Source organism: Urocitellus parryii, chromosome X (assembly GCF_045843805.1).
Source record: "Urocitellus parryii isolate mUroPar1 chromosome X, mUroPar1.hap1, whole genome shotgun sequence".
NCBI lineage: Eukaryota > Metazoa > Chordata > Mammalia > Rodentia > Sciuridae > Urocitellus > Urocitellus parryii.
In genome coordinates this window covers 92,657,957-92,681,490 of record NC_135547.1, presented here as the reverse complement: position 1 = coordinate 92,681,490, position 23,534 = coordinate 92,657,957, and the positions used below count along the sequence as shown (strand labels likewise).

At 48.1% G+C, this 23,534-nt stretch overlaps 1 protein-coding gene across 3 annotated transcripts; it reads left to right on the top strand.

The window, feature by feature from the left end:
* Positions 1-105: 105 nt before the first annotated feature.
* Uba1 (ubiquitin like modifier activating enzyme 1) lies at positions 106-22,867 on the top strand. Of its 3 annotated transcripts, XM_026413736.2 has the most exons (27): positions 3,372-3,553; positions 7,712-7,836; positions 7,982-8,098; positions 8,234-8,292; positions 8,378-8,546; positions 8,641-8,775; positions 9,659-9,765; positions 10,022-10,112; positions 10,216-10,348; positions 10,872-10,969; positions 11,071-11,217; positions 11,346-11,522; positions 11,639-11,743; positions 11,835-11,915; positions 12,886-13,041; positions 14,323-14,488; positions 14,625-14,821; positions 17,499-17,563; positions 17,803-17,998; positions 18,668-18,742; positions 18,847-19,036; positions 20,364-20,452; positions 20,693-20,785; positions 20,914-21,105; positions 22,085-22,186; positions 22,291-22,391; positions 22,541-22,867. In XM_026413736.2, exons 3-27 carry the CDS (start codon positions 7,982-7,984, stop codon positions 22,674-22,676), a joined length of 3,177 nt encoding a protein of 1,058 aa, XP_026269521.1. In that variant the 5' UTR covers positions 3,372-3,553; positions 7,712-7,836; the 3' UTR covers positions 22,677-22,867. The 3 variants fall into 3 exon arrangements, with proteins under 3 accessions (XP_026269520.1, XP_026269521.1, XP_026269519.1); XM_026413735.2 differs by lacking the exons at positions 3,372-3,553; positions 7,712-7,836 and adding an exon at positions 106-210; XM_026413734.2 differs by lacking the exon at positions 7,712-7,836 and having other exon boundaries at positions 3,373-3,553.
* The last annotated feature ends 667 nt before the right edge of the window (positions 22,868-23,534 follow it).

Here is a 23,534-nt window from a genome sequence, read left to right as displayed (position 1 = left end):
GGGCGCCAGAAGCACTGGAGCAGAGGCAAACACCCCTCTTGCCAAGCATCTGTGGTACATTCCAGACCGGGGGCCCTCTAAGGCCCCGCGCTTCCGACCTCCGCGCAAACTCTGGTTCTTCTTGCACGACGGAGGTGGTTTGCTCTTCCGTTGCCCCGTGGCTTCGGCTCATCTCCAAAAAGAAGGCGAGGCTTCCGCCCGGCACAGGGGGTGAGCTGGAGCACCTTTTCCCCAAGCCCCTTGGACAGCATTTGGAGGAGGGCGCCCCCCAAACCCAACTTTGGGGATCCCTTAATGGGTATATCTGGTGGCTACGGGCCCGGGGTGGCATTTGTGGGATGTCTGCTTTTGAGAAGACCCTTAGTAGGCGGCCTTTGGGGGACCCTGGGGTGGGATTTGGGAGTCAGTTTCGAGGAGTACCCCTCTGAGGCAGGCATAATTATACCCCTCGGAGGCAGGACTTAGGGGAGGCTAGGGGAGACTTAGGGTCTGTATATGTGTACTCGTCCGGCAGGATTTGGGGTGTTTCCTTGAGAGAGAGGAGGAGTTGAAGATTACTAACGTCTAGGCGAGGTTTGGGGAGGGCTTGTTTCAGGACAGGACCCGGTGACAGTGGGAACATTCGGGACCGACGTGGCATTGTGGAGGTATCTGTGGTCTTTGTGACCTCTGGTTCTATGATGAAGTCTCCGCGCCTGATGAGGTTACTCGGGACTGCGAGACTGGACACGTTGGGGCTCAGACCCAGGGAGAGGAGCCCCCCAGCTCAGGCTGGGAAAGAGACCGTCTGCTAGGCTCTTCCTGAGCGGACGTAGTGCTTCCCGGCCTTCGTTGGTCGCGGCTTTTTTCATTATTCATGAGGAGGTGGGGCTGTGGTGGGAAGCAGTTTTTGGTCTCTTTCGCACCTGGTTCGCCAGAGGTATCTGCTTGCGAATTATTCTCGAGGGGGCGGAACAGCGTTCAGAAGGGGCATGCTAAAGGGGTATTCCAAAGCCTGCCGAGCAAACTAGAGTTTATTGCTTATTTATACAAAAATCAATCGAGGTGAGTAGTGCCCGGAGTTTTCTGAGACTTTTCTAGGGGCACTGTGCCCAATTTATGAGGGGCGTGGTTTTCACAGCTTCATCTGCATGATCCGCGGTTAGATTTCTCTTATAGATTCCAGGATTTAAGCCCTGTGTCTGGTGAAGGATGAGGCCTCTGCATTTCCTTCCTTCTGGCCCAGTAATCCCAGATTATCAACCGAGCCTCTGGATTCAAATCTCATGGCTTCATGCTAGTTGTGTGATATTTAGCCAAACTTTGAATGAGCATGAAAAATGGGTATCTGGATAACGAGTATACGGATAAAATCGCTCATTTAGCGATTTTTTAAAAAAATATTTTTAGTTGTGGATGGACACAATACCTTTATTTATTTATATGCGGTGCTGAGGATGGAACCCACTGCCACACACGTGCAAGGCAAGCGCTCCACCATTGAGTTACAACCCCAGCCCTTAGTGACTTTATAAGTCCATTTTATCTTCAGAAAAATCCTAGGAGGTATGTTATTATTATCCCATTTTATAGATGAGAAAACTGGGACACAGGAAAGCTAAGTAATTTGCCTAAGATCACACAGTGGCCCAGCCAGGATTCAAACCCAGTCAGTCTAGTTCCTGAGTCTATAGTCTTAATAATCAAATGCTATAACATCCTTCCCCCAAGTTAATAGTAGCACCACTGCTGGGCACAGTGTTGTACACCTGTAGTCAGGCCACTAAGGAGGCCGGGGCTGGAGGATCACTTGCGCCCTGGTGAGATCAGCCTGGGCAATACCCTATTTTTTTTAAAGGAGACTACTATTGTTAGTTATATAGTATTTACTATGTATCAGTGTTCTAAACCCTTTCTACAAATTTAGGCATTTAAACTCCAGCCCAAGCCAGGCGCAGTGATGCACACCTGGTCCCAGCAACTCGGGAGACCAAGAGAATCTCAAGTTAGAGGCCAGCTTCAGCAATTTAGGGATACCCTGTCTTAAAATAGATAGAGGGCTGGGAATGTAGCTCAGTGGTAAAGTGCCCCTGGGTTCAATTCCCAGAACAAAAAAAGAAAGGGGGAAAGAGGAAAAAGAAACTCCAATGCAAGGTAAGTTACTGTTATTTTGATTTTCTGGATGGGGAAATAGTGGCCTAAGTTGGGGGTTTCTGAAGTAGCTGGAGATATCCTCACCCATAACTAATTTTATATTAATGTAAATATGTTTGTGTGTATATATACATATATATATATATACACACATATAGTATTTTAAAGATATACATATTGTAATTTAAAAAATTTAGCAGTGTTTTGTGGCGATATTGTTCTAAGGCTCATTCCATAATTCACTTTTACTGATTTTCATAACAAATTCATCTCTATGAGGTGGATGGGTTCAATCACAATTTTAATCTTCACAGTTGGGGAAACCGAGGCACATGTCAAAGGCAAATAGTGTATCTGGATTTGGTTGGACCAAGGCAGCCCTGGTTCCTGAGCAGTTAGTGAGGGATGGGAAGGAGGGGCTTATGCTTTCCACTGGGTTTCCCTGGTCTCTGCAGGGTCATCTATTATTACTCATGAACAGAAAGGCATGACCACATTGCCTTGACTATGTATCATAAAATCCTTATTTGCTGGGAGGGTTATCTATGAGTGTTTATGGCCATTCGACCTCATGAATAATTAATAAACTGGGTGGGACCTTTCTTGACCTCTCTGAGTTTCCAGGTTGAGCTGCTGCAACGGCATCATTCATTATTCAGGAGCCAGGGGAGCATGGTTTTCCCTGCAGTAGCCCCATTTCCCTGAGTACAAGGTATTAGATGCAGCAATAGGCGGTCCTGCCTCTTTTGTTCCAGCCCACTGGGCCTTATGCATTATTCATGAATAAGATGCAGGCTTGGTCTCCTTGGCATCCAGGCTGCTGCAAGATCATTCATTATTCATGAGCAGTGGGTGTGGCTGCCATGTTTTAACATCCGCTCTCTGGTTGCCTGGTGTTAGAACCAACTACCTGGCTTCGTGTCTAATTCACAATCAGGAAGCGTGGCCTTGAGGTTCTTCCTTGGTTTCCATGACAGTCTGAGTGCAACAATTCATTCCTTATTCATTTTCCATGGGGCGTGGCCTCTTGTTTTACCTGTTTTCCTAGTTACTGCCACAGTACCCACCAGGTGGAGCTGTTCCCCTTCTAACCGAAAGAGTCACAACCGGGCAGGGAACATACATGATTCATGAGTGGGCGCGGCCCTCCTGCATCCGGGTTCCTGGGGGTGGGGCCCAGGGTTTTGTTCCGGCCTTGGGCTCTCCGGCCGCCATCTTGTGTCGGCAGAAGGGAAGAAGGTGGTAGGGAGCAGCACCACAACCACAACGGCCGGGGGAGGAGAAGGAGAAGGCGAAGGCGGCGGCGATTCTACGCGGCCCAGGCGGCGGGGAGGAGGAGGAGAAGGAGGAGGGTGGCGGCCGGGCTTGGCTTCGGCTCCTTGAGGAGTTGGCGGCGGCGCGACCCGGGGAACCGGCATTGGTAACAAACAGCCTTTCTCGGCACCTGGCCCGGGGCAGGGGATTCGGGAGGCTGTGGAGAGGCCTGGGTTGGCGCTGTGCCAAGCTGATGTCTGGGCTGGCCGCTGTGACTCGCCAGTGATCAGCGGAGAAGGGAGCATGCCAGATTCAGGGGCGCGGCCGATGTTTCCCATCTGGGACCACCGGCTCTCTCTCAGGGGCTACAAAATCTGACCTTGGGGTCAGACCCCTCAGATGTGCTTTATGGAGACTCAAGTTCAACATCCTTAGTCAGGTACCTGACTCCATCTCGAACCTTGTATCAGACCATAACTTCCTCCACTTTCCCATAAGGGCACTAGGATCAGCATTGCTGGGTTAAGCCCTTTCCCATTGTGTGCCATTAAAGAGTTTCCCAGAATCTCCAGGGAAATCTTTCTTCAGACTCCTCGTGGCTTCCAAGAGGGGCCAGACTTCAGGGAGGGTCCCTAAGGCCATCATTTCTGAGAGAGCACCTTCTCTAGTATTTCCCTTAAGACATCCGCTGGCCCACCCCCCTCCTCTGCCCGTTGCATACACTATCTGCCTTTAATGGGATTAGACCCTTTGAAAAGCCATTTTGCATTTTGGCCCTGGCCATCCTTTTGGAGGCCCCTTTATACATCTGAGGTCTCCCAACCCCACCTGACCCTAGCATCTTCTATCAGATACCCCCTCTGGGCCCAGCATTTCTATTCAGAGACTGCTCTTAGCATCTCTGCCTTTAGAGATTCCTTTCAGTTCCTAGAATCTGCCCATAGAAACTTTCACTACTTTGGGTAATTCTCCCTATTATGTGTTTCTGGTGTTCTCTTCTGACACTGCTCACAGGCCTTAGCAAATTCCACATCAGATATCAGGGAGGAACTATTTAGATACATGATCCTCCATTAAAAATACCCTGCCACCATCTGTTCTTGCAGACCCTGTTGGCTTCTACCCCATTCTGTTGGACAGTCCTCTTCCTGACCCAACCTCTGCCTTCAGAAGCCAACCAGGGTTTTATTCTCTTTTAATCTCACATCAGGCTTCAGAATCTGGTCTCAAATCTTTTCAGGATCCCCAGCATCTTCAGTCAGAAGCCCTCAGCTTCTGCTTCCAGCCTCATAGAATACCAGTATCATACCCTAACAGGCCCACTAGACCTCCATCAGAATTGAGGGGACCCCCCTCTCCCCCCGCCAAGCATCTACTTACAGAGCTTGCATGGGATCGAACATAATTGGTCAGAGAGACTAACTCCTCTTGAGGACCTAGCCAGTGTTTACTTACTAATGTTTTTAAGGTTAAAACTGTCTGGATTCATCTTTCTTTCTCTGCCTTGTCTGCAGCTATGGTACCTAGCATATCCTGTCAAGAGAGATCCATGCAGGGCCTTTGTGTTCCATTAGAAATCCCTCCCCAAGGGTCTGTCCTCAGAGACCTCTCCAGCCCCTCAGCATCCATTCTCACAGCCTCCTGGGACTTTAGGCATTAGTGTCATATACCTCTCATCCTGAGAAACAGTTATTTTTTGGTGGAGGGTTTTTTTGTGCCACCAGCATCCTTGGGCTCTAAAATCTCCCACCCATTCCTTGTGCAGCTTCCCCCAGCAACTGACCATCTTCCTCCTTGCAATGTCTGGGGGGCAACTGAAGTTTCTCGGACCTCCCCAAAAGATCCTTTTCCAGAGATGCAAATTTGAGTGTTTCCTAACACCATGGCTGGGTCCCCCTGGAACTTCTAACATCTCCTTTTCTATTTCCCTTAGAGCTCCTTGGGTTCAGACAACTTCTTCCTGATTTTCTTTTCTCACATTCCCAAGGAATTATCAATTAACCCTTCCCAGGAAGCTTGGCAGGCCTTAGTATCTCTTTTCTGTGCCCTAGCTTTTCCATCCTGATCACTTGGCCCTGTGCCTGCCACTTCTCAAACCTACTTCAGGACTCTACCCTCAACTGTGGTTTGAGGGTAGAACATGCTCTGGCTTCACAATCATCAGTTTGGAGACTGTAGGTCAATTTTGAAACCCTCTAAGCTACAGTTCAGCTTTGCTAAACAATTCACATAATATGCATTTGATAGGGGCCTGAGCGCATGTTGAGGGTATACATGATGATGGTGGTTGTGGTGATGATTTTTGCTGGATGTGGAGATGTTTAGCTCCTTTCTGGCGGTTTCTACACCAAACTCCTCCTCACCTTGAGAAAGGGCTTTTCCAAACCTTGGCAATTGAAATCCTCTTTTGATCAATTATCCCAAACCTGCTTAGACCCTTGCTGCCAGCACTAGGGGTCTAGAGATAAAAGTTCTAGTTATTAAAGAACTTTCTGGCCCTGGATCATCTCTGATTTAAGGAGTAAGGAGAGCATATGTCCTAAACATACCAACCAAATGGCAAGGTAAAGATATAACTAAGTATTGGAGGTCCCTGCAGGTGTCCTTGCAGGATTTCACGTGTTCTCAGGTCCGAGTTCTGACCACAGACCTTGACTTCTTTAACTCTCCCAGCAGTCCCTTGAGGACAGTTGTATTTGTCCCAGCTTTTGGATAAAATGGGGCTCAGAGGAAATGAGATCCCTACACTGAGTCAGGGAGCCAGTGAATGGAAAATAGTAATTGCCTTTGTCTCCTTCCTAACTCACCAAGCCTCTTCCTATCCAGGTTGGTTCTTAGCATTCTCAGCAATTTGATCAGCAGACTCATGGGCCCTAGCCAGCCTCCCACTTCTTCTTGTCCTTTCCTTTACCCTCTCATCCCTTAGCCCTCTGGGCAGGGCCTGGAGCTGGGTCCTGTTTACCCAGGAAAATTCAATAAACTATTCTCCACAAGCTATGTGACTCTGGGCAAGCAAGTGGAGTTGTTTCTAAGCCTTTGTTTTCTCATTTGTGATTTGGGCATAGGTTTATGTGGTTCATGAGCATTGTTAGGATTAGACAAAGCCTTTTACCCTGGGATTGACTGGCAGTAAGCTTGGGGTAGACCATAGGGAGCTCTTGTCATTGTGGTTAGTGCTAGAGTGTGACATGTGCCAGGGTGGAATCTTAAGTACTTGGTGTGGTTGGGTATCAAAAAAGGCTTGGTGGAGGATCAGTTATATGAACAGAAAACTTCAGGGTAAGCAAAGGTTCAGTGCTTTGAGGAGGGAGCATTGGGGGTGAGGGGAAGTGATTGTGGGTCCTCTAGCATCTAGATCTAGCCCCCCCCTTCCCGTGGCCCCTCAGAGTTCATTGCCACTGCAGGCTGTATTCTGTCTCTGCAACCTAGTGTATGACCCTTAGTAAGTCACTTGTCTCTGAGCTTAGGTTTTCTCATTTATCCAGCAAAGACGCTAAATCCTGCCTTGTGGGGTCAGAGCCATTGAGGGGATGAAACTTGATAATACTGGGAAGTAGCTTGGGCTTCAGAGTCAGCAGATCCTGGTCAGGTCCCAGTTCAGCCATTCTCTGTGGGAATCTTGGTCAAGTCATCAAACATCTCTGAATGAATTTTTTTCTTCCTGTGTGAGTTGGGGGTTACTATTGTAGTCTAAACTCCACAGGGGTGACCTGAAGACAGATTGGAGACAAGGCTTGTACGATGTTTGGTATGGTATCTGGCACAGGGAGGACTCCTAGTGAATGTTTATCATACTGTTTACCTGTTTAAGGGATTCCACATGTAGATGAGACTTGAAGTGTTTTCTGTCTTCTTTTTTTAATTGGCCTGGGCTCATTTTCCCCTCCCAAAGTTTGAGGTTGTATAGTTGGGCTTTGTAAAATTCCTCCCTGACCCCCTGGGGACTGTGTTCTCAGTAGGGTATCCCCTGCCATCAGGCCACCCTGATGAGTGTGATACCCTGATAACTGTCCAAGCATTGTTTCCCTCTTGCACATCCCCCTATCCCCATCCCTGGGATTAAGGGAGAAGAGAGTGAGGAGAATGGCTGCTTGGTGTTGCCTACCTCCTCTGTGCCAGGTCTGTTTTTTCTCGTCTCAACCCCTTGGGGAAGGTAAACTGTATCATCACCCCTATTTTACAGGTGAGAAAATCGATCCCCATAGGGGTTAAATGATACCCGTCAAGGAGCAACATGGTCAAGATTTGAAACCAAGTCTATCCTGAATCCACATCCCTCCTCTGACCTCCCCACAAGTAGTCTTGTCGTTTCTTCACCCCACAGGATTGGAGTCTCTCCCTTATTTTCCTGGGCTGGGGAGAGGCAAATGGCTTAGTGGTCAACAACGAGGATTTGCAAGCCAGACCACCTGGGTTCAGATCTTACCCCCAACAGTGGTGTGACCCTGGGCAAGTCACTTCATCTCTCTATGTCAGTCTCTTGTAAAACAGGGTTGCTAATACATTAGTCTTCCTAACCCCATAGTCATATTAACAAGCAGGAAAATGTTCTTGTGTGCCCCAGGCTCACTTTGAACCTCCTTTACCCCTCTAGATGTCCAGCTCGCCGCTGTCCAAGAAACGTCGCGTGTCCGGGCCTGATCCAAAGCCGGGTTCTAACTGCTCCCCTGCCCAGTCCGTGTTGTCCGAAGTGCCCTCGGTGCCAACCAACGTGAGTATCTTCTTCCTGGAGACTGACAGGCATGGTGGTGGGTGGTGGGTGGGAAGGTCCTTTGTATCATTGTGCATCTCTCCACACCCCATTCCTGCACATCTCCCTAAACCTGTTCTTGCCCTCAATCCCTAGGGAATGGCGAAGAACGGCAGCGAAGCAGACATAGATGAGGGCCTTTACTCCCGGCAGCTGTAAGTGGGGCTAAGGCCTGGCTGGGGTAAGAGGGTAGGGTTGGGTGGGCCAGGCCCTGACCTGTAGTGCCCCCTAACTTGGCAGGTATGTGTTGGGCCATGAGGCAATGAAGCGGCTCCAGACATCCAGCGTCCTGGTTTCCGGCCTGCGGGGCCTGGGTGTGGAGATCGCTAAGAACATCATCCTTGGTGGGGTTAAGGCTGTCACCCTACATGATCAGGGCACTGCCCAATGGGCTGACCTGTCCTCCCAGGTACCTCTTCCCAGCCCCATTCTCCCTGTTGAGGCACCAGCCCCACTGCCTGCCACAGTCTCTTCACTTTTCCCCCCTACTTCCCTCTTTGTAGTTCTACCTGCGGGAGGAGGACATTGGTAAAAACCGGGCTGAGGTGTCCCAGCCCCGCCTCGCTGAGCTCAACAGCTACGTGCCTGTCACTGCCCACACTGGGCCTCTTGTTGAGGACTTCCTTAGTGGCTTCCAGGTACTTGGGACACCCCCAACCCTCCTGCTTAATTCTCTCCGAGCCCATCTCTAGTCTGTTCAGTGTTATTCAGGATTTAACAGGCCAGCCTGGGCGCTAGGTTTTGTGTTAGGAAGTCTAGATGATGGATGAACTCTAGCTTTACCTGCTGTATTTTGGCGCAGGTCACTTTGACCCTGTGCCGTAGTTTTCCTGTTTGTAGACTGGGCATGGCAGCAGTACTGACTTCATAGGGCTTCTGTGAGGGTTAAGCGTTTAGAATAACAGCTGGCACATGGTAAGGGCTATATGGATGTTTGCTAAATAAAAATTCTTGAGGGACTGTGGGAGTTGAGGTTCTGCCTTAGGAGTCCCTGAGGGCCAGGGCACTAGAGCTGCACCCTAGTGCAGCAGTAGCATCCCACCTCAGTGGGCAGGGATGGGCTCTTGGGGAGAGAGCAGAGACTCAAAAGATCACTGCCTGCCAAGCAGGCGTTGTCTTGAGAACCAGGAGCAGGCGGGTGTGGTAGGAGTGAGCTCAGACTTTGGCTGGAGACAGTTTTACTCCTCCTGGGTCTTGCAGGGCATCCAAGGTTGTAGGCAGAGAGCAGTGGGTGTTTGTCAAACAGGTGAGTCAGCTGTTCTCCAGGCTCTGCGCCTAGCTATCTCTTTAGCTTTCCTGACATAATGTAGGGATGCATTTTTCTCTACACTGAGTTTTACCCTTGCTAAGTGGAGTTGTACCCGCAACAGTCTTCCTTAGGAAGACTGAATCAGAAAGACCCCGGACATCTATACCTTAAGGACTACTTGAGCCCTCCCCACCTCTGTCATTGTTTTTTTCCCCTTTCCCCTCATTCCCCATAGGGCTGGGCCCTTGGCCTGAGCTTCCACTTCTCCACAGGTGGTGGTCCTGACCAATACCCCCTTGGAGGAGCAGTTGCGAGTGGGTGCATTCTGTCACAGCCGTGGCATCAAGCTGGTTGTGGCAGACACACGAGGCCTGTTTGGGTGAGTGCTGCCCCTGGCCCTCTTTCCCACTAACCCATATCAGGCCCAGGTCAAGACCCCCAGATTGTCACTGCCTTCATCCCTCCTCAACCACCTGAATTTTATATTTTGTGTGTTCACCTTTCCCCATATGGCATTAGCACTGTTTGATCCGCCCAGTGAGACACTGAGTTTGTAGATATTGACTGCACTTTGAAGGATGTGTAGGGCCTGTGTGCATGGGTTTGGCCATCAGTCTTGTCATCTTCCTCTATAGGCAGCTCTTCTGTGACTTTGGAGAGGAGATGGTCCTTACAGATTCCAATGGAGAGCAGCCTCTCAGTGCTATGGTTTCTATGGTCACCAAGGTGAGGAGACCAGCCTCAGGAGGCCTGGCATGCAGATGGGAAGTGGTAGTCCTCCCTGTCTGCTCCCTGAACCTGCTTCTGAGGCTCACTCTTCTTTAACCAGGACAATCCCGGTGTGGTTACCTGCCTGGATGAGGCCCGACATGGGTTTGAGAGTGGCGACTTTGTCTCCTTTTCAGAAGTACAGGGAATGATTGAGCTCAATGGAAATCAGCCTATAGAGATCAAAGTCCTGGGTGAGCTAAGGCCATGAGGGCATCGGAGGAGAACTGGGTAGGATGTTATAGAGAGGAAATGTATCCCTGGGTTCAGAGTGAGGGGAGACACATCATCCTGAGTGGCTGAGATGAACCAGAAACAGACTCCATCAGTGCTCGTGGGCATGGGAAAGAACTTCTTTATGTTTGAACTGTCATTCCTGGGAGAAGGAATATGTAGTGTTAGAGTTGCGCAGGGGAAAGATGCTTGAATGGGGCAGATCAGGGGATCCACTCATGTTTGAGCTCATTTGGGTAGGAGTAAAGAAAGGGTCTCCATTGGAGACTGGGGGCCAGGGACTACTCAGGGCCTCATGGGGTCTGAGCTGGCTCTGGGGTAGAGGCTAGATGGTTTCTGATGTCTAAGTGGAGCCCTGAGGGGAGGGTGAAGAGATGGCTCTTGATGTCTGGGCTGGGGCAAGGATGGTTTTTTCATTATCTTGTGGGCATTGTGGATTAGAAGGAGGGTGAATAGACTGATGACCTCCCCCATCTACCATAGGTCCTTACACCTTTAGCATCTGTGACACTTCTAACTTCTCTGACTATATCCGCGGAGGCATCGTCACTCAGGTCAAAGTACCTAAGAAGATTAGCTTTGTGAGTGTGTGAGGGGAACAATGGGGCATGATTCTAGGCATTTCCAAATTCTTTGATCCTTTCTTCTGGTTCTAATGACCTTCCCCCATCCAACTCCCCAGAAATCCTTGCCAGCCTCACTGGCGGAGCCTGACTTTGTGATGACAGACTTCGCCAAGTTTTCACGCCCTGCTCAGCTACACATTGGCTTCCAGGCTCTGCACCAGTTCTGTGCTCAGCATAGCCGGCCACCTCGACCCCGCAATGAGGTAGTGGGGGGTGGGTGAGATAGCCAGGGCATAAATCCTTGGCTCTAAAGGCCCACCATGCCTCTCAGTCTACTCTCTTCCCTACCAGTGGCCTGACAGGGCCTCATTTGGTTCCTTCTGCCCCCCAGGAGGATGCAACAGAACTGGTGGCCCTAGCACAGGCTGTCAATGCTCAAGCCCTACCGGCAGTGCATCAGGATAGCTTGGACGAGGACCTCATACGGAAGCTGGCTTATGTGGCTGCTGGGGACCTTGCACCCATAAATGCTTTCATTGGGGGTCTTGCTGCCCAGGAGGTCATGAAGGTCAGCATGGGTGGAGTGGGCCTCATACTTTCCTGACTCCATCATTTGCTGTCCATCTGTATCAGGCCCCAGTGAACCACTGACTACCTCCTTCCCCTCTCCTTCCCCCTTGCCAGGCCTGCTCTGGGAAGTTTATGCCCATCATGCAGTGGCTATACTTTGATGCCCTTGAGTGTCTTCCAGAAGACAAAGAGGCCCTCACAGAGGACAAGTGCCTCCCGGTATGTGAGTGGAGCTCGTGGCTATGGGGAAGGCATCCTTGGTGGCATATCTGGGAAGGCCCCTCTCTGATCCTTTTTTCACATTCCTCAGCGTCAAAACCGTTATGATGGGCAAGTGGCTGTATTTGGTTCAGACCTGCAAGAGAAGCTGGGCAAGCAGAAATACTTCCTGGTGAGTAATCCCATTGGAAAACTGCTACCTTCCTTCCCCTGGCCTCTAACCACTTCTTACATGCTTTCTACATCCTTAGGGGGAGGGTCTTTTTGTTTTTTTAACCACCTCACACCTTATTTTTGTTAACGTAAAGGAAATTCATGTGTATCCCCTGTTTCCGTCTCTGGTGCCTTGTCATTAAGATGATTTTGGGTCAGTTATTTATTTAGATACTCAGGGGCACTTAACCACTGAGCCACATTGCCACCCCCTTTTTTTTTTTTTAAATTTTTTAGTTGTAATTGGACACAAAACCTTTATTTCACTTATTTTTTATGTGGTGCTGAGGATCGAACCCAGGGTCCAGCATGTGCGAGGCGAGCGCTCTATTGCTGAGCCACAACCCCAGCCCCCCAGCCCTTTTTTTAAAAAAACTTTACTATTAGGGCTGGGGATGTGGCTCAAGCGGTAGCGCGCTCACCTGGCATGCGTGCGGCCCGGGTTCGATCCTCAGCACCACATACAAATAAAGATATTGTGTCCGCTGAAAACTAAAAAATAAATATTAAAATATCTCTCTCTCTGTCTCTCTCTCTCTCTCTCTCTTTAAAAAAAAAAAAACTTCATTATTTATATGCAGTGCTGAGAATCAAACTCAGTGCCTCACACGGGCTAGGCAAGTGTTCTACCACTGAGCCGGCCCCCCAGCCCTTTGTTATATTTTATTTAGAGGCAGTGTCTTACTAAGGTGCTCAAGGTCTTGCTAAATTGGCTTTGAACTTAGGATCCTCTGGCCTCAGTCTCTTAAGTCCCTGGGATTCAGGTGTTCACCACTGTTCCTGGCTATGGGTCATTTCTTAAAAGTCCTGGAACCTGCAGACATGGTGCCAGACCTTCTGCTGGCTCTAGGACAAGTAAGGGGCCATGGATACTTCATATCAACCTGTGTCACTCTGATTTGCTTTCATCTATCTTGGCTGTTTCTTAGGTGGGTGCAGGCGCCATTGGCTGTGAGCTGCTCAAGAACTTTGCCATGATTGGACTAGGCTGTGGGGATGGCGGAGAAATCATTGTCACAGATATGGACACCATTGAGAAATCAAATCTGAACCGACAGTTTCTATTCCGGCCCTGGGATGTCACGGTAAGTCAGGTGTTGTGAGAGTTAGGAGATAAGGCTTTTTCCTTAACAGTATTTTGGGGTTCCCAAAACCACTCCCAAGCTCAGTGTGTTTCACTAAGAGGACTCCTACAACTGAATATTTAGTTGTACTTGTAGCTATGATTTATTACAGTTAAAGGACACACTGCACTATCAGCAAAGGGAAAAGGAGCATGGAGTGAAGTCAGTTGCAAGTTCTTCTGAGTTCTCCCTCTTGAGGACATGCTTTATTTCCCCAATTGCAAATTGTAATAAGACACATGAAATGTTGCTGATCAGGGAAGCTTGTTAGAGATTAGCCACCCAGGGCTTTTATTAGCAGGTGGTCATGTATGGAACTCATGTGTCAAACTTCTGGATTCCAAGAAGGAACAAAGGTGTTCAACATAAACCGTGGTGTTTACATCAACAGTTCAGGTTCAGTGAGTCAAGGATGAAAGTTTTTAGACTCTAGCCAAATGCCAACCTTGGAAGCATGCCTTTCTACAGATTGTGGTTTAGTCAGCTAGGGTCACTCCTCTGCACACATTTGTAACTGAGTTATACAGGGTTCTAGCGAGAAGCCCATAGGGAACAATTTATATTTTAGCCTGCCCAATATCTACTTTCCTCCCTTACTGGGTCATTCATTTATTATATGCCAAATAGTTATTAAGGTAGCAGGTACTATTCTAGATATGTGAGATACATTAAAGAATAAAACAAAGTTTCTGGTGGGGGAGACCAAATAGTAAATAATATATAAAATATTGATAGAATACATCAATGAGCTGTACTGTTCATGTTGCTGGTGAGCAGTTCTGCAGATGATACAGCAAAAACACTATAAGGAAAGTTGAGTATACCAAGGTCAGTTTGCAGCCTTGATTACTGTGGTTAAGGAGAGGGCTGGAGTTGTGGCTCAGTGGTAGAGTGCTTGCCTAGCATGTGTGAGGCACTGGATTCGATCCTCAGCACCACATAAAAATAAATAATAAAATGAAGGTATTTTGTCCTTAGTCAAAAATATTAAAAGTTAAGGAAAGCAAGATGTTGCCCAATGTCTCTAATATGTACTTGTCCTCTGCTTTCCTGGCCATGTGGCATTGTCATAGGCTATTTCTTCTACTAAACCAGGGAGCTCTTGAACTCATGGTCTACTTCTTCTCCAGTATTAAAATATATCCTCAGGTGGATGGCTCTCTATAGATATGTATCAAGATAGCACAGAAATAACTGGGCCATGTTCCTCCACACTCACCCTGGAACTCTTCACCCCCTTAGAAGTTAAAGTCTGACACAGCCACTGCAGCTGTGCGTCAGATGAATCCACACATCCGGGTAACAAGCCACCAAAACCGTGTGGGTCCTGACACAGAGCGCATCTATGATGATGATTTCTTCCAAAACCTGGATGGCGTGGCCAATGCCCTGGATAATGTGGATGCCCGTAAGTTTGGAGGCGGGTGAGGAGGTCAGGGTCAAAGTTGTATGTGGATGTGCATGTATGAGGGCTGTGGGTCTTCCTGACCTTTACTGATGTTAAGTTTCCTGCTCTCATATCTTTCCCCTCTATCTCCCCACAGGCATGTATATGGACCGCCGCTGTGTGTACTACCGAAAGCCGCTGCTGGAGTCAGGCACATTAGGCACTAAGGGAAATGTGCAGGTGGTGATTCCCTTCCTGACAGAGTCATACAGCTCCAGCCAGGATCCACCGGAGAAGTCCATCCCCATCTGTACCCTGAAAAACTTTCCCAATGCCATTGAGCACACTCTGCAGGTGAGTGGCTGTGGTGGGGAAGGAAAGAGGGTAGCCCCGTGGCTGCTGCTAGTCTCTCAGCCACAAGGCCCTTAGCCTTCAGATGTTGTAAGCCTAAGTGAAAGATGTGCTTTTTCTCCAATCTCTCCCCTTCCCCCACTTCTTGCCTGGCAGCCTAGGTTTCTAGGATGACTCATTCTTTTTTTCACTTCTATTTTTAAGTTTTTCTAGCATGTAGACAAGTATAAACAATACTATGCTGGGTACTCAAATGCCACTCCCTCTCTAGATTTAACAATTGTTAATGTTTTACCACATTTATTTCTTAGATTGATATAGTTTTTTCTTCTTTGTGCTAGAGTGTCTTGGATATCACAACACTTTACTTCCTACTATTTCACTCTGCCTCTGCAGAGTAAGGATATATTTCTGTATAATAGGGTCTTTTAACCTCAGAACGATTGACATTTGGGGGCTGAGTATTTCTTTGTCCTGGGGATGCTATCCTGTGCATTGTAGGGTATTACCCAGCATCCCTGGATTCTACCCACTAGATGTCAGTAACACCCCCTCATCACTGTAACAGCTAAAAATGTCTACAGACATTGCCAGATGTCTTGGGGGATGGGGGTGTACAAAATCACTCCTAGTCGAGAACTACTGCTATCTAAGCAAAGCACCATTTTCGTAATGAACAAAATTAATAGCCATTTTTTACCATCTCCAAGTTATTTGTTTTTTAATACTTAGTCCATATTGAGTTTTCCCTAACAGTTGTTTAAAATTAGTTTTACAGCTTGTTTGTCAGGATAATTCTGTCTGTATGACACACATATGCGGAACAGCACACATGTCATCTAGCTGAAGTCTTACAAAAGTGAACCTGCCAGGCCACAATACAGAGTCTAAGGATAACCAGTGTTCTATCAGAATAAATCTCAGCACAGTGTTGGAGGCCAAATCATTAGGACTGGTTAGGAGTATGGGGGTGGGAAAAAGACCAGTTCCACCTGTCACTTTCCCTTGTGACTCTGCGGTTTCAAAGTGGATGTGTCTATATTTGTGCATCCATCAGTCTCATTAGACCATGTATGACCTTGAACTGAACCTCTTTGTGCTTCATATTCCTCCTCTAAAATGCGGGGATAGCAGTAGCAACTACTTCACAGTGCAGCTGTAAAGACCTTAACACTTACTATATAATTGGCACTGTTTCAAGGAACCTTTAAATATGTTCACAGGGAGCTGGGGCTATAGCTCAGTGGTAGAGTATTCGTGAGTTCAAGGTCACACATGGTCTAGTGAGAATGTGGTAGATGCACAAATATAGACACATCCACTTTGGAACCGCAGAGTCACAAGGAAAAGTGACAGGTGGAGCTGATCTTTTTCCCACCCCCATACTCCTAATCACACTGTATGGTTTGGTTTCTAACACTGCACTGAGAATTATTCTGATAGCACACTGGTTATCCTTAGATTCTGATTTGTGGCCTGGCACGTTCACTTTGTAAGACTGCAGTGGGTTAAATGCCAGTTCTACAAAGAATATACTCACTAGCAACCCCATGAGATAGGCATTGCTGTTACAATGTCTATTTCGAGGTAGGGACATGGAAGTCAGGGGATTGACATGTATGCCTGAAGTTACAAAACTACATAATATACAGCAGAGTTGGGATTTGAATTGCAATCTCTAAAGTTTATATTCTCCAAACTACGTCACTAATGACTATTTCCTATCCTAGGAATTCTCAGAGGATAGAGCCTTTGTTGTGTTTTCTGCTGAGTCCCAAGAGCCTTTTTGTTTTTTTGTACTGGGGATTGAACCCAGGGGCATTTTACCACATCCCTATCCCTATCTATTTATTTACTTTGGAACCAAGTATTGAAACCAGGGGCACTTAACTACTGAGCCACGTCCCCAGCCCCTTACTACATTTTATTTAGAGACAGGGTCTCCCTAAGTTGCTTAGTGCCTCCCTAAGTTGCTGAGGCTGGCTTTGAACTTGAGGTCCTCCTGCCTCAGCTTCCCAAACGTGCGCCACCTCAACCAGCTTATTTGTTAATTTTGAGATGGGTTCTAAGTTGCTTAGGGCTTTGGTAAGTTGCTGGGGCTGGCCTCGAACTTGTGATCTTCCTGCCTTAACCTTCTGAGTCACTGGGATTACAGGTGTGTGCCACCACACACAGCAGATATTTTTCTTTTTTATTGTGATGTAGCATATGTAGAGTAAGATACACAGAACTCAATTTTCTTTTCCTGATACTAGAGGTTGATCCTAGAGGTGCGTTACTGCTGAGCTATATCCATAGTTTTTGTCATACATATGTTGGTGTAATTACTGTTCAGATCTATTCAATTGTTGGTTTTTTTTTCCTTTTTTTGGTACTGGATATTGAGTTCAGGGGTACTCAACCACTGAGCCACACCCCCAGCCCTATTTTGCATTTTATTTAGAGACAGGGTCTCACTGAGTTGCTTAGTGCCTCAAAGTTGCTGAGGCTGGCTTTGAACTTGTGATTCTCCTGTCTCAGCCTCCTAAGCCGCTGGGATTACAGGCATGCACCACCGTGCCCGGCTTAATTCAGTTGTTTTTTTAAATTGCAGTGGGTCCTTCCCCTTCCAGAGCAGCCATGTATTTTACTTCCTACTTGCTTTATTCACTGGTGGGCTTTCTCATGCTCTTGTCTGCAGTGGGCTCGGGATGAGTTTGAAGGCCTCTTTAAGCAGCCGGCAGAAAATGTCAACCAGTACCTCACGTGAGTAACTCACAAACCCCCTCGCCCTCTTCCCTGCCTGCCAGACAAGGTATCCTGTCTCTTCTCCATCACTGTCACCCTCAACACCAGGCACACTTTTCAAAGGAACCAGTGAATGCTTGGGCCTCATACTGCTGGGGGTCAGGAATAGCTTTCCATGGAGAAGGTGGGATTGCCCTGAAGCCTACTCCTAGGGTCTCTGTGTAATCTTGCCCCTCGGCCCCTCCGCTCCCTGATAGAGACCCCAAGTTTGTGGAGCGGACATTGCGGCTGGCGGGCACCCAACCGTTGGAAGTGCTGGAGGCCGTGCAGCGCAGCCTGGTGCTGCAGCGACCACAGAACTGGGCTGACTGCGTGACTTGGGCCTGCCACCACTGGCACACCCAGTACTCTAACAACATTCGGCAGCTGCTGCACAACTTCCCTCCCGACCAGGTAATGCCCACTTGCTGGTTCCATTTGACCGCATGCATTTCCCTGCAACAGGAGCCTGCCATGGGCTCTCCAGGTGGCACCTCCTAGTTACTGATCCAGCCATGGCCAGTACCTTGAATTATGGGGATCTCAGAAAAATGATTCCACCACACCTGTTTGTTCCATTTCCCACTCCATGGAGATGAGGTTTCTGTTTTCCTTACCTGTGGTGTGGGTTGAGTTAAATCCTTAGGCCTCATCAGGACTGTAGGAACTATGGGCTCAAATCCCAACTCTCTTTGAACTTAGACAAGTCACTTCTCTGCACCTCAGTTTCCTCAGCTGTGAAATAGGAACAATGATAATCTACCTCATGGGGTATTTTGTGAGGATTGATTAATTAGTATTTATTGATAATAAGTTAGTTCATTGCCTAGTAATCAATAAGAGTTTTTTTAATGGCTTCCTATCTTACATAATGTAAATGCTAAACAAAGCCCCTGGTTCCCCTGGCTTTGGAACTTTCATCTACAGTTCACTACAGTGTGGGTGTTTTGATATTGACTCCAGTCAACTTTGAGTGCCCAGCCAGGGATAGTGAGGAAGATTGGAGCCAAGATGATGAGTCAGGATTGTCAGAGAAGCCTCTAATTGCAGATGCTGCTTCACAAAAATTTCTCTCTCCTTTAGCTCACAAGCTCCGGAGCCCCCTTCTGGTCTGGGCCCAAACGTTGTCCACACCCACTCACCTTTGATGTCAACAATGTGAGTCTCCTCCTGGGGTTTCTTGGGGTCAGGTGGAGGATGGGAAATGAGGTGGTGCTCCCCACCTGAGGGCTCATGCTTACCCTGCCTCTGCCTTCCCCCAGCCCCTGCATCTGGACTATGTGATGGCTGCTGCCAACCTGTTTGCCCAGACTTATGGGCTGATGGGCTCTCAGGACCGAGCTGCCGTGGCCACACTTTTGCAGTCTGTGCAAGTCCCCGAGTTCACCCCCAAGTCTGGTGTCAAGATCCATGTTTCTGACCAGGAGCTGCAGAGCGCCAATGCTTCTGTTGGTGAGGGTGTTTGGCCAGTAGGCCAGAAGTTATGACCCCTACTTGTCTCCAGCCCTAGTCTATCTTCCCCACCAGTCCTCTTCCCCTGGCTCTGTGACCCCAGGCCTGAGGCTAACCCCCCCCCACACACACCTTCTTTTGCACATCCTTTTCTCTGTAACATGAAGAGGATCAGTTGAGTCAGATTATCTCTCTGCTCCTTCCCACTCTGGCCCTCAGGAGAAAGCCTTTTGTTAGTTCTTGCTCTGTGTATATTTGCCTTGGTTTTATTCTTTACTCTCTTTTTTCTTGATCTGTTCATTCAGGGTTTTGGTCTTCACCAGTGATCTCCCCTGATATCTACCTGCTTTGTCGTCTTCCACATCTCTCCCATTTCCCCATCCACATATCTCGGCCCCCTCCCCACCCATTTCTCCACATACATCTTCACCCCGGTATTGTCCTCCATACTTAGGCCGAAGTTTACTGACACCTTGTCTATATATTTATTCTCCTGTCTTCCCTTATATATCTGAAATGCATCTGAAACTCTCTACATTGACCTTCCATGTATCTCTTCCCATCTCTCCTTTCCTGTCCCTGTCTATCTTCCAGAATATCTGCCTTTCATGTTCTTCTCTGTATATTGTTATAATCTTTCCTTATAACATTTTCTTTCATCTGCACATATTCTTCTCCTGTTTCTTCCCACACATCTCACCCTTGGTATATACCCTTTTCTTCCTCATTCTCCATCTGCCCCTTAGCTGCTTTTTCCTCTGTCCATTCAATTCATATTTCCCCCCATCTTCCTCTCCATATATCTTTTTTTGTATGTGTTTGGTACTGGAGATTTAATCCAGGGCCCTGTACGTGCCAGCATGGTAGGCAAGTACTTTACCACTGAGCTATATTCCAGCCTTTTATTTTATTTTGAGACTGGGTCTTACTAAATTTCCCAGGCTGGCCTCAAACTAGCCATCCTCCTCAGACTCCTGAGTAGCTGGGATTACAGACATGTGCTACGGTATCCAGCACTTCCATGTCTTCCTATCTCCCTCTACATCATTTCCCATAAGATCTATACTTCTCCTGTTTGATCTATCTCCCTTTCTCCTAACAGCTTCATTCTGTTCCTTAGAGAAATCTCTCTTCATTAGCCACTATCCCCCTCTCTTCATCCTTTTCAGGTTTGTACTATTTTCCAGCTCTACCTCTCTGCTTTGCCCCTCTGCTTTCCTAGAACATCTCTCCTTTCCAAATCCTGTATCTACCTAAATACCTTTTGCCCCACATTTCAGACCCTTGTTTGGATCAAAGGGCTGACAGCATCCTTCTCTTTGTTCAGATGACAGCCGTCTAGAGGAACTCAAGGCCACGCTGCCCAGCCCAGACAAGCTGCCTGGATTCAAGATGTGTCCTATCGATTTTGAGAAGGTGCTTGAAGAGGGCCCTGGGTAGGGCAGGGGTGTGGGCTGAGAATGGATTTCTAGGGATCTGGAGTCAGTGGGGATCAGATCATGAGTTTATCATGTGGCTCTGAATCAATAGGTGGTTCTTAGCCATCCCTCTGTGATCTGAGGAAGTCTAGCAAGGTAATTGCAGTGGAGAACACTTGTGTTGCTAGAGGCTAAGAAGTCTCTTCCTCATCTGATCCATTCCTCCCATTAATAACAGGATGATGATAGCAATTTCCATATGGATTTCATTGTGGCTGCATCCAACCTCCGGGCAGAAAACTATGACATTCCTCCTGCCGACCGGCACAAGGTGAGGGGAATCTAGGACTGATGTTCCACCCTCTCCTGGGCTTAAGTTGCTGCATTCTTCCCTTTCTGTAGACCCTGAACCTCTTGCTACTTAAACACTACTACCTTTGTTCTCTTCCTATCTCACAGAGCAAGCTGATTGCAGGGAAGATCATCCCAGCCATTGCCACAACCACAGCAGCTGTGGTTGGCCTTGTGTGCCTGGAGCTGTACAAGGTAGTACAGGGGCACAGACAGCTTGACTCCTATAAGAATGGTTTCCTCAACTTGGCCCTGCCCTTCTTTGGCTTTTCTGAACCCCTTGCTGCACCACGTCACCAGGTAAGGGCCTGCATTGGGAGTGTGTCTCTGTAGAGCTGGCTTTAGTTTTTCATCACACCTTGTTACAGGGTCAGAGTTTCTGTTGACGTGTAACCTACTCCTTTTGTGCACTCTTTGTTCATTTTTTCATTAATCACGTTGTTTAAGTACCTGCTACTTGCTGAGCACTGGTCTGCTTCCCTCCTGTGGACACCCTCAGAAAAGATGGGGTATATGAATTGTGTCCTGAGAGATTATTAATTATCAAATAATTGCAGCTGACATTTTTTGGATGTATACTAAATGCTTCACTTGATTAATTGATTCATTCAAATATTTATTGAGTACCTACTTTGTGCAAATCGTCTTTTAGGTGCTGAGGTTATATTCATAAAATAGGTTATATAAATATCAATTTGAATGATTTTGGAACTCCCAAAGAAGAACAGGATAGGGAGAGGCTTGAGAGTACCAGGGGTTGGTGAGTTTGGTATTTTATTTTATTTGATGCCAGGAATCAAACCCAGAGCATTACATGCTGAGCCTGTGCTCTACCACTGAGCTCCAGCTCCAGCCTCAGCCAGGAGTTTGGGGTTTGAAATGTGGGATGGTCAGGAAATATCTTGCTGCAAAAATTGATATGTTAGCTGAGACTTTGGGGGAGGAGAGGGGATAAGCCATGCAGGCCTTCGTGGAGACTGGGGACCAGTCCTTGCACAGGGGTATTGAAGTAGTAGTATGCCTGGCATGTTGGGGAATTAGGTCAGAGGATGAAGCAGGTAAGAGATGAGAAGACTATAAGGGTTCCAGTGGCATAAGATCTTGTCAGTCATCAGTAAGAGTATTTTGCAGGTTACTCAGAGTGATGTGGGGTCCATGAGAGAGTTTTAACAAAAGAGTTTTGTGATCTGACTTACAACATGAGTATAAGGAGATGGAAGTGACAGGGGCTGGCCCTCTGGGGTGACCCTCATCTTAATCTCCCCTCCTTGTGCTGCAGTACTATAACCAAGAGTGGACACTGTGGGATCGCTTCGAGGTACAGGGGCTGCAGCCTAATGGTGAGGAGATGACCCTCAAACAGTTCCTAGACTACTTTAAGGTAAGGACCCTTACTCTTTTATCCTTCCTGGGGATGAGATGTGCAGGGGACTTGCTGGCCTGTCCCTTCCCCTGACACTGCTGTCCTCCATCCCTCCCCTCCAGACAGAGCACAAATTAGAGATCACCATGCTGTCCCAGGGTGTGTCCATGCTCTATTCCTTCTTCATGCCAGCTGCCAAGCTCAAGGAACGGTTGGATCAGCCGTGAGTTGGCTGCTGGGTCAGCAGGGGAGGTCTTGTGTCTCTTGGGGATTCTCAACTTTACGTCCCTTCACCTGCTCTGCCCCCCACCTACCTCCCCTCTTCTCTTGCTTTCTGCTTTCCTGAACCTTTACCCTCACGCTCACCCCCAGGATGACAGAGATCGTAAGCCGTGTGTCGAAGCGAAAGCTGGGCCGCCATGTGCGGGCGCTGGTGCTTGAGCTGTGCTGCAACGACGAGAGCGGCGAGGACGTCGAGGTCCCCTATGTACGATACACCATCCGCTGACCTGCCTATACTCACCTAGGCTGGCCCCAGTCCCCCCTCCCCAGGTCCTTTCCATCCCTGGGTTCCCATTTGGCAGTGGCCCAACTGGCCAAGCCTGGTGTCTCCTCTTCACCCCCTACCTGAATCCCAATTGCCACTGCTTTCTACCTTGTTTGGAACCTGACTCCTAATAAAAAGATATTAACCCAGAAGTGGCCTGCCCTACTGGTTCCAGGGAAGGAGGGGCTTCCTGGAGCTATTTGGTTCTGATGGTGGCCAGCTGCCAATTTCCTAGCAGAGAAAATGTAAGAGTTGCCACCTCTTCTTGCTCTTTTCTCTTATGAAAATATGGAGGCACCAGTGAGGCCATAGAGAGTAGGTACCTGGGTCCATGTGAGTTTGATTGGAGGTGGGTTCAAATCCCACCTTCTCCAGTTTAACTGCAAAGAGTAAAGTTTGAGCAAGCAGGCTGCCAGGGCTTGGTCAATGTTTTTTGTGTCCTTGGGGTAGATCCCTTCCCATCTGGCTCAAAGTACTCAGACCTGGGTAGGCCTTTACAAGATTCCTGGTGGTACCAGCAATGGCTTTGGTGCCTTTACTTCAGATCTCTGCTCCAGGGAGCTTGAATGGCTCTGCTGGCTTGAGGAATGTCACTGCCTTCAGACATACTGTGCAGTTTTTATGGAAGTATTTGAGAACATCTAGAGAGGAAAAGCCTCTTTTCTGTCTCACCCTGCCCTCCTTGGCTCCACATTTGCCTATATGCTTCTCGAGTGCTCAGGCTTCCTAATCTTCGAGGGGAGACCTGGCTATGGGAGCAGAGAAGTAATCATTGGTTAGTGCAAGCAGGAGGAAGCTTGCCCTCACCCCCACTGGGAC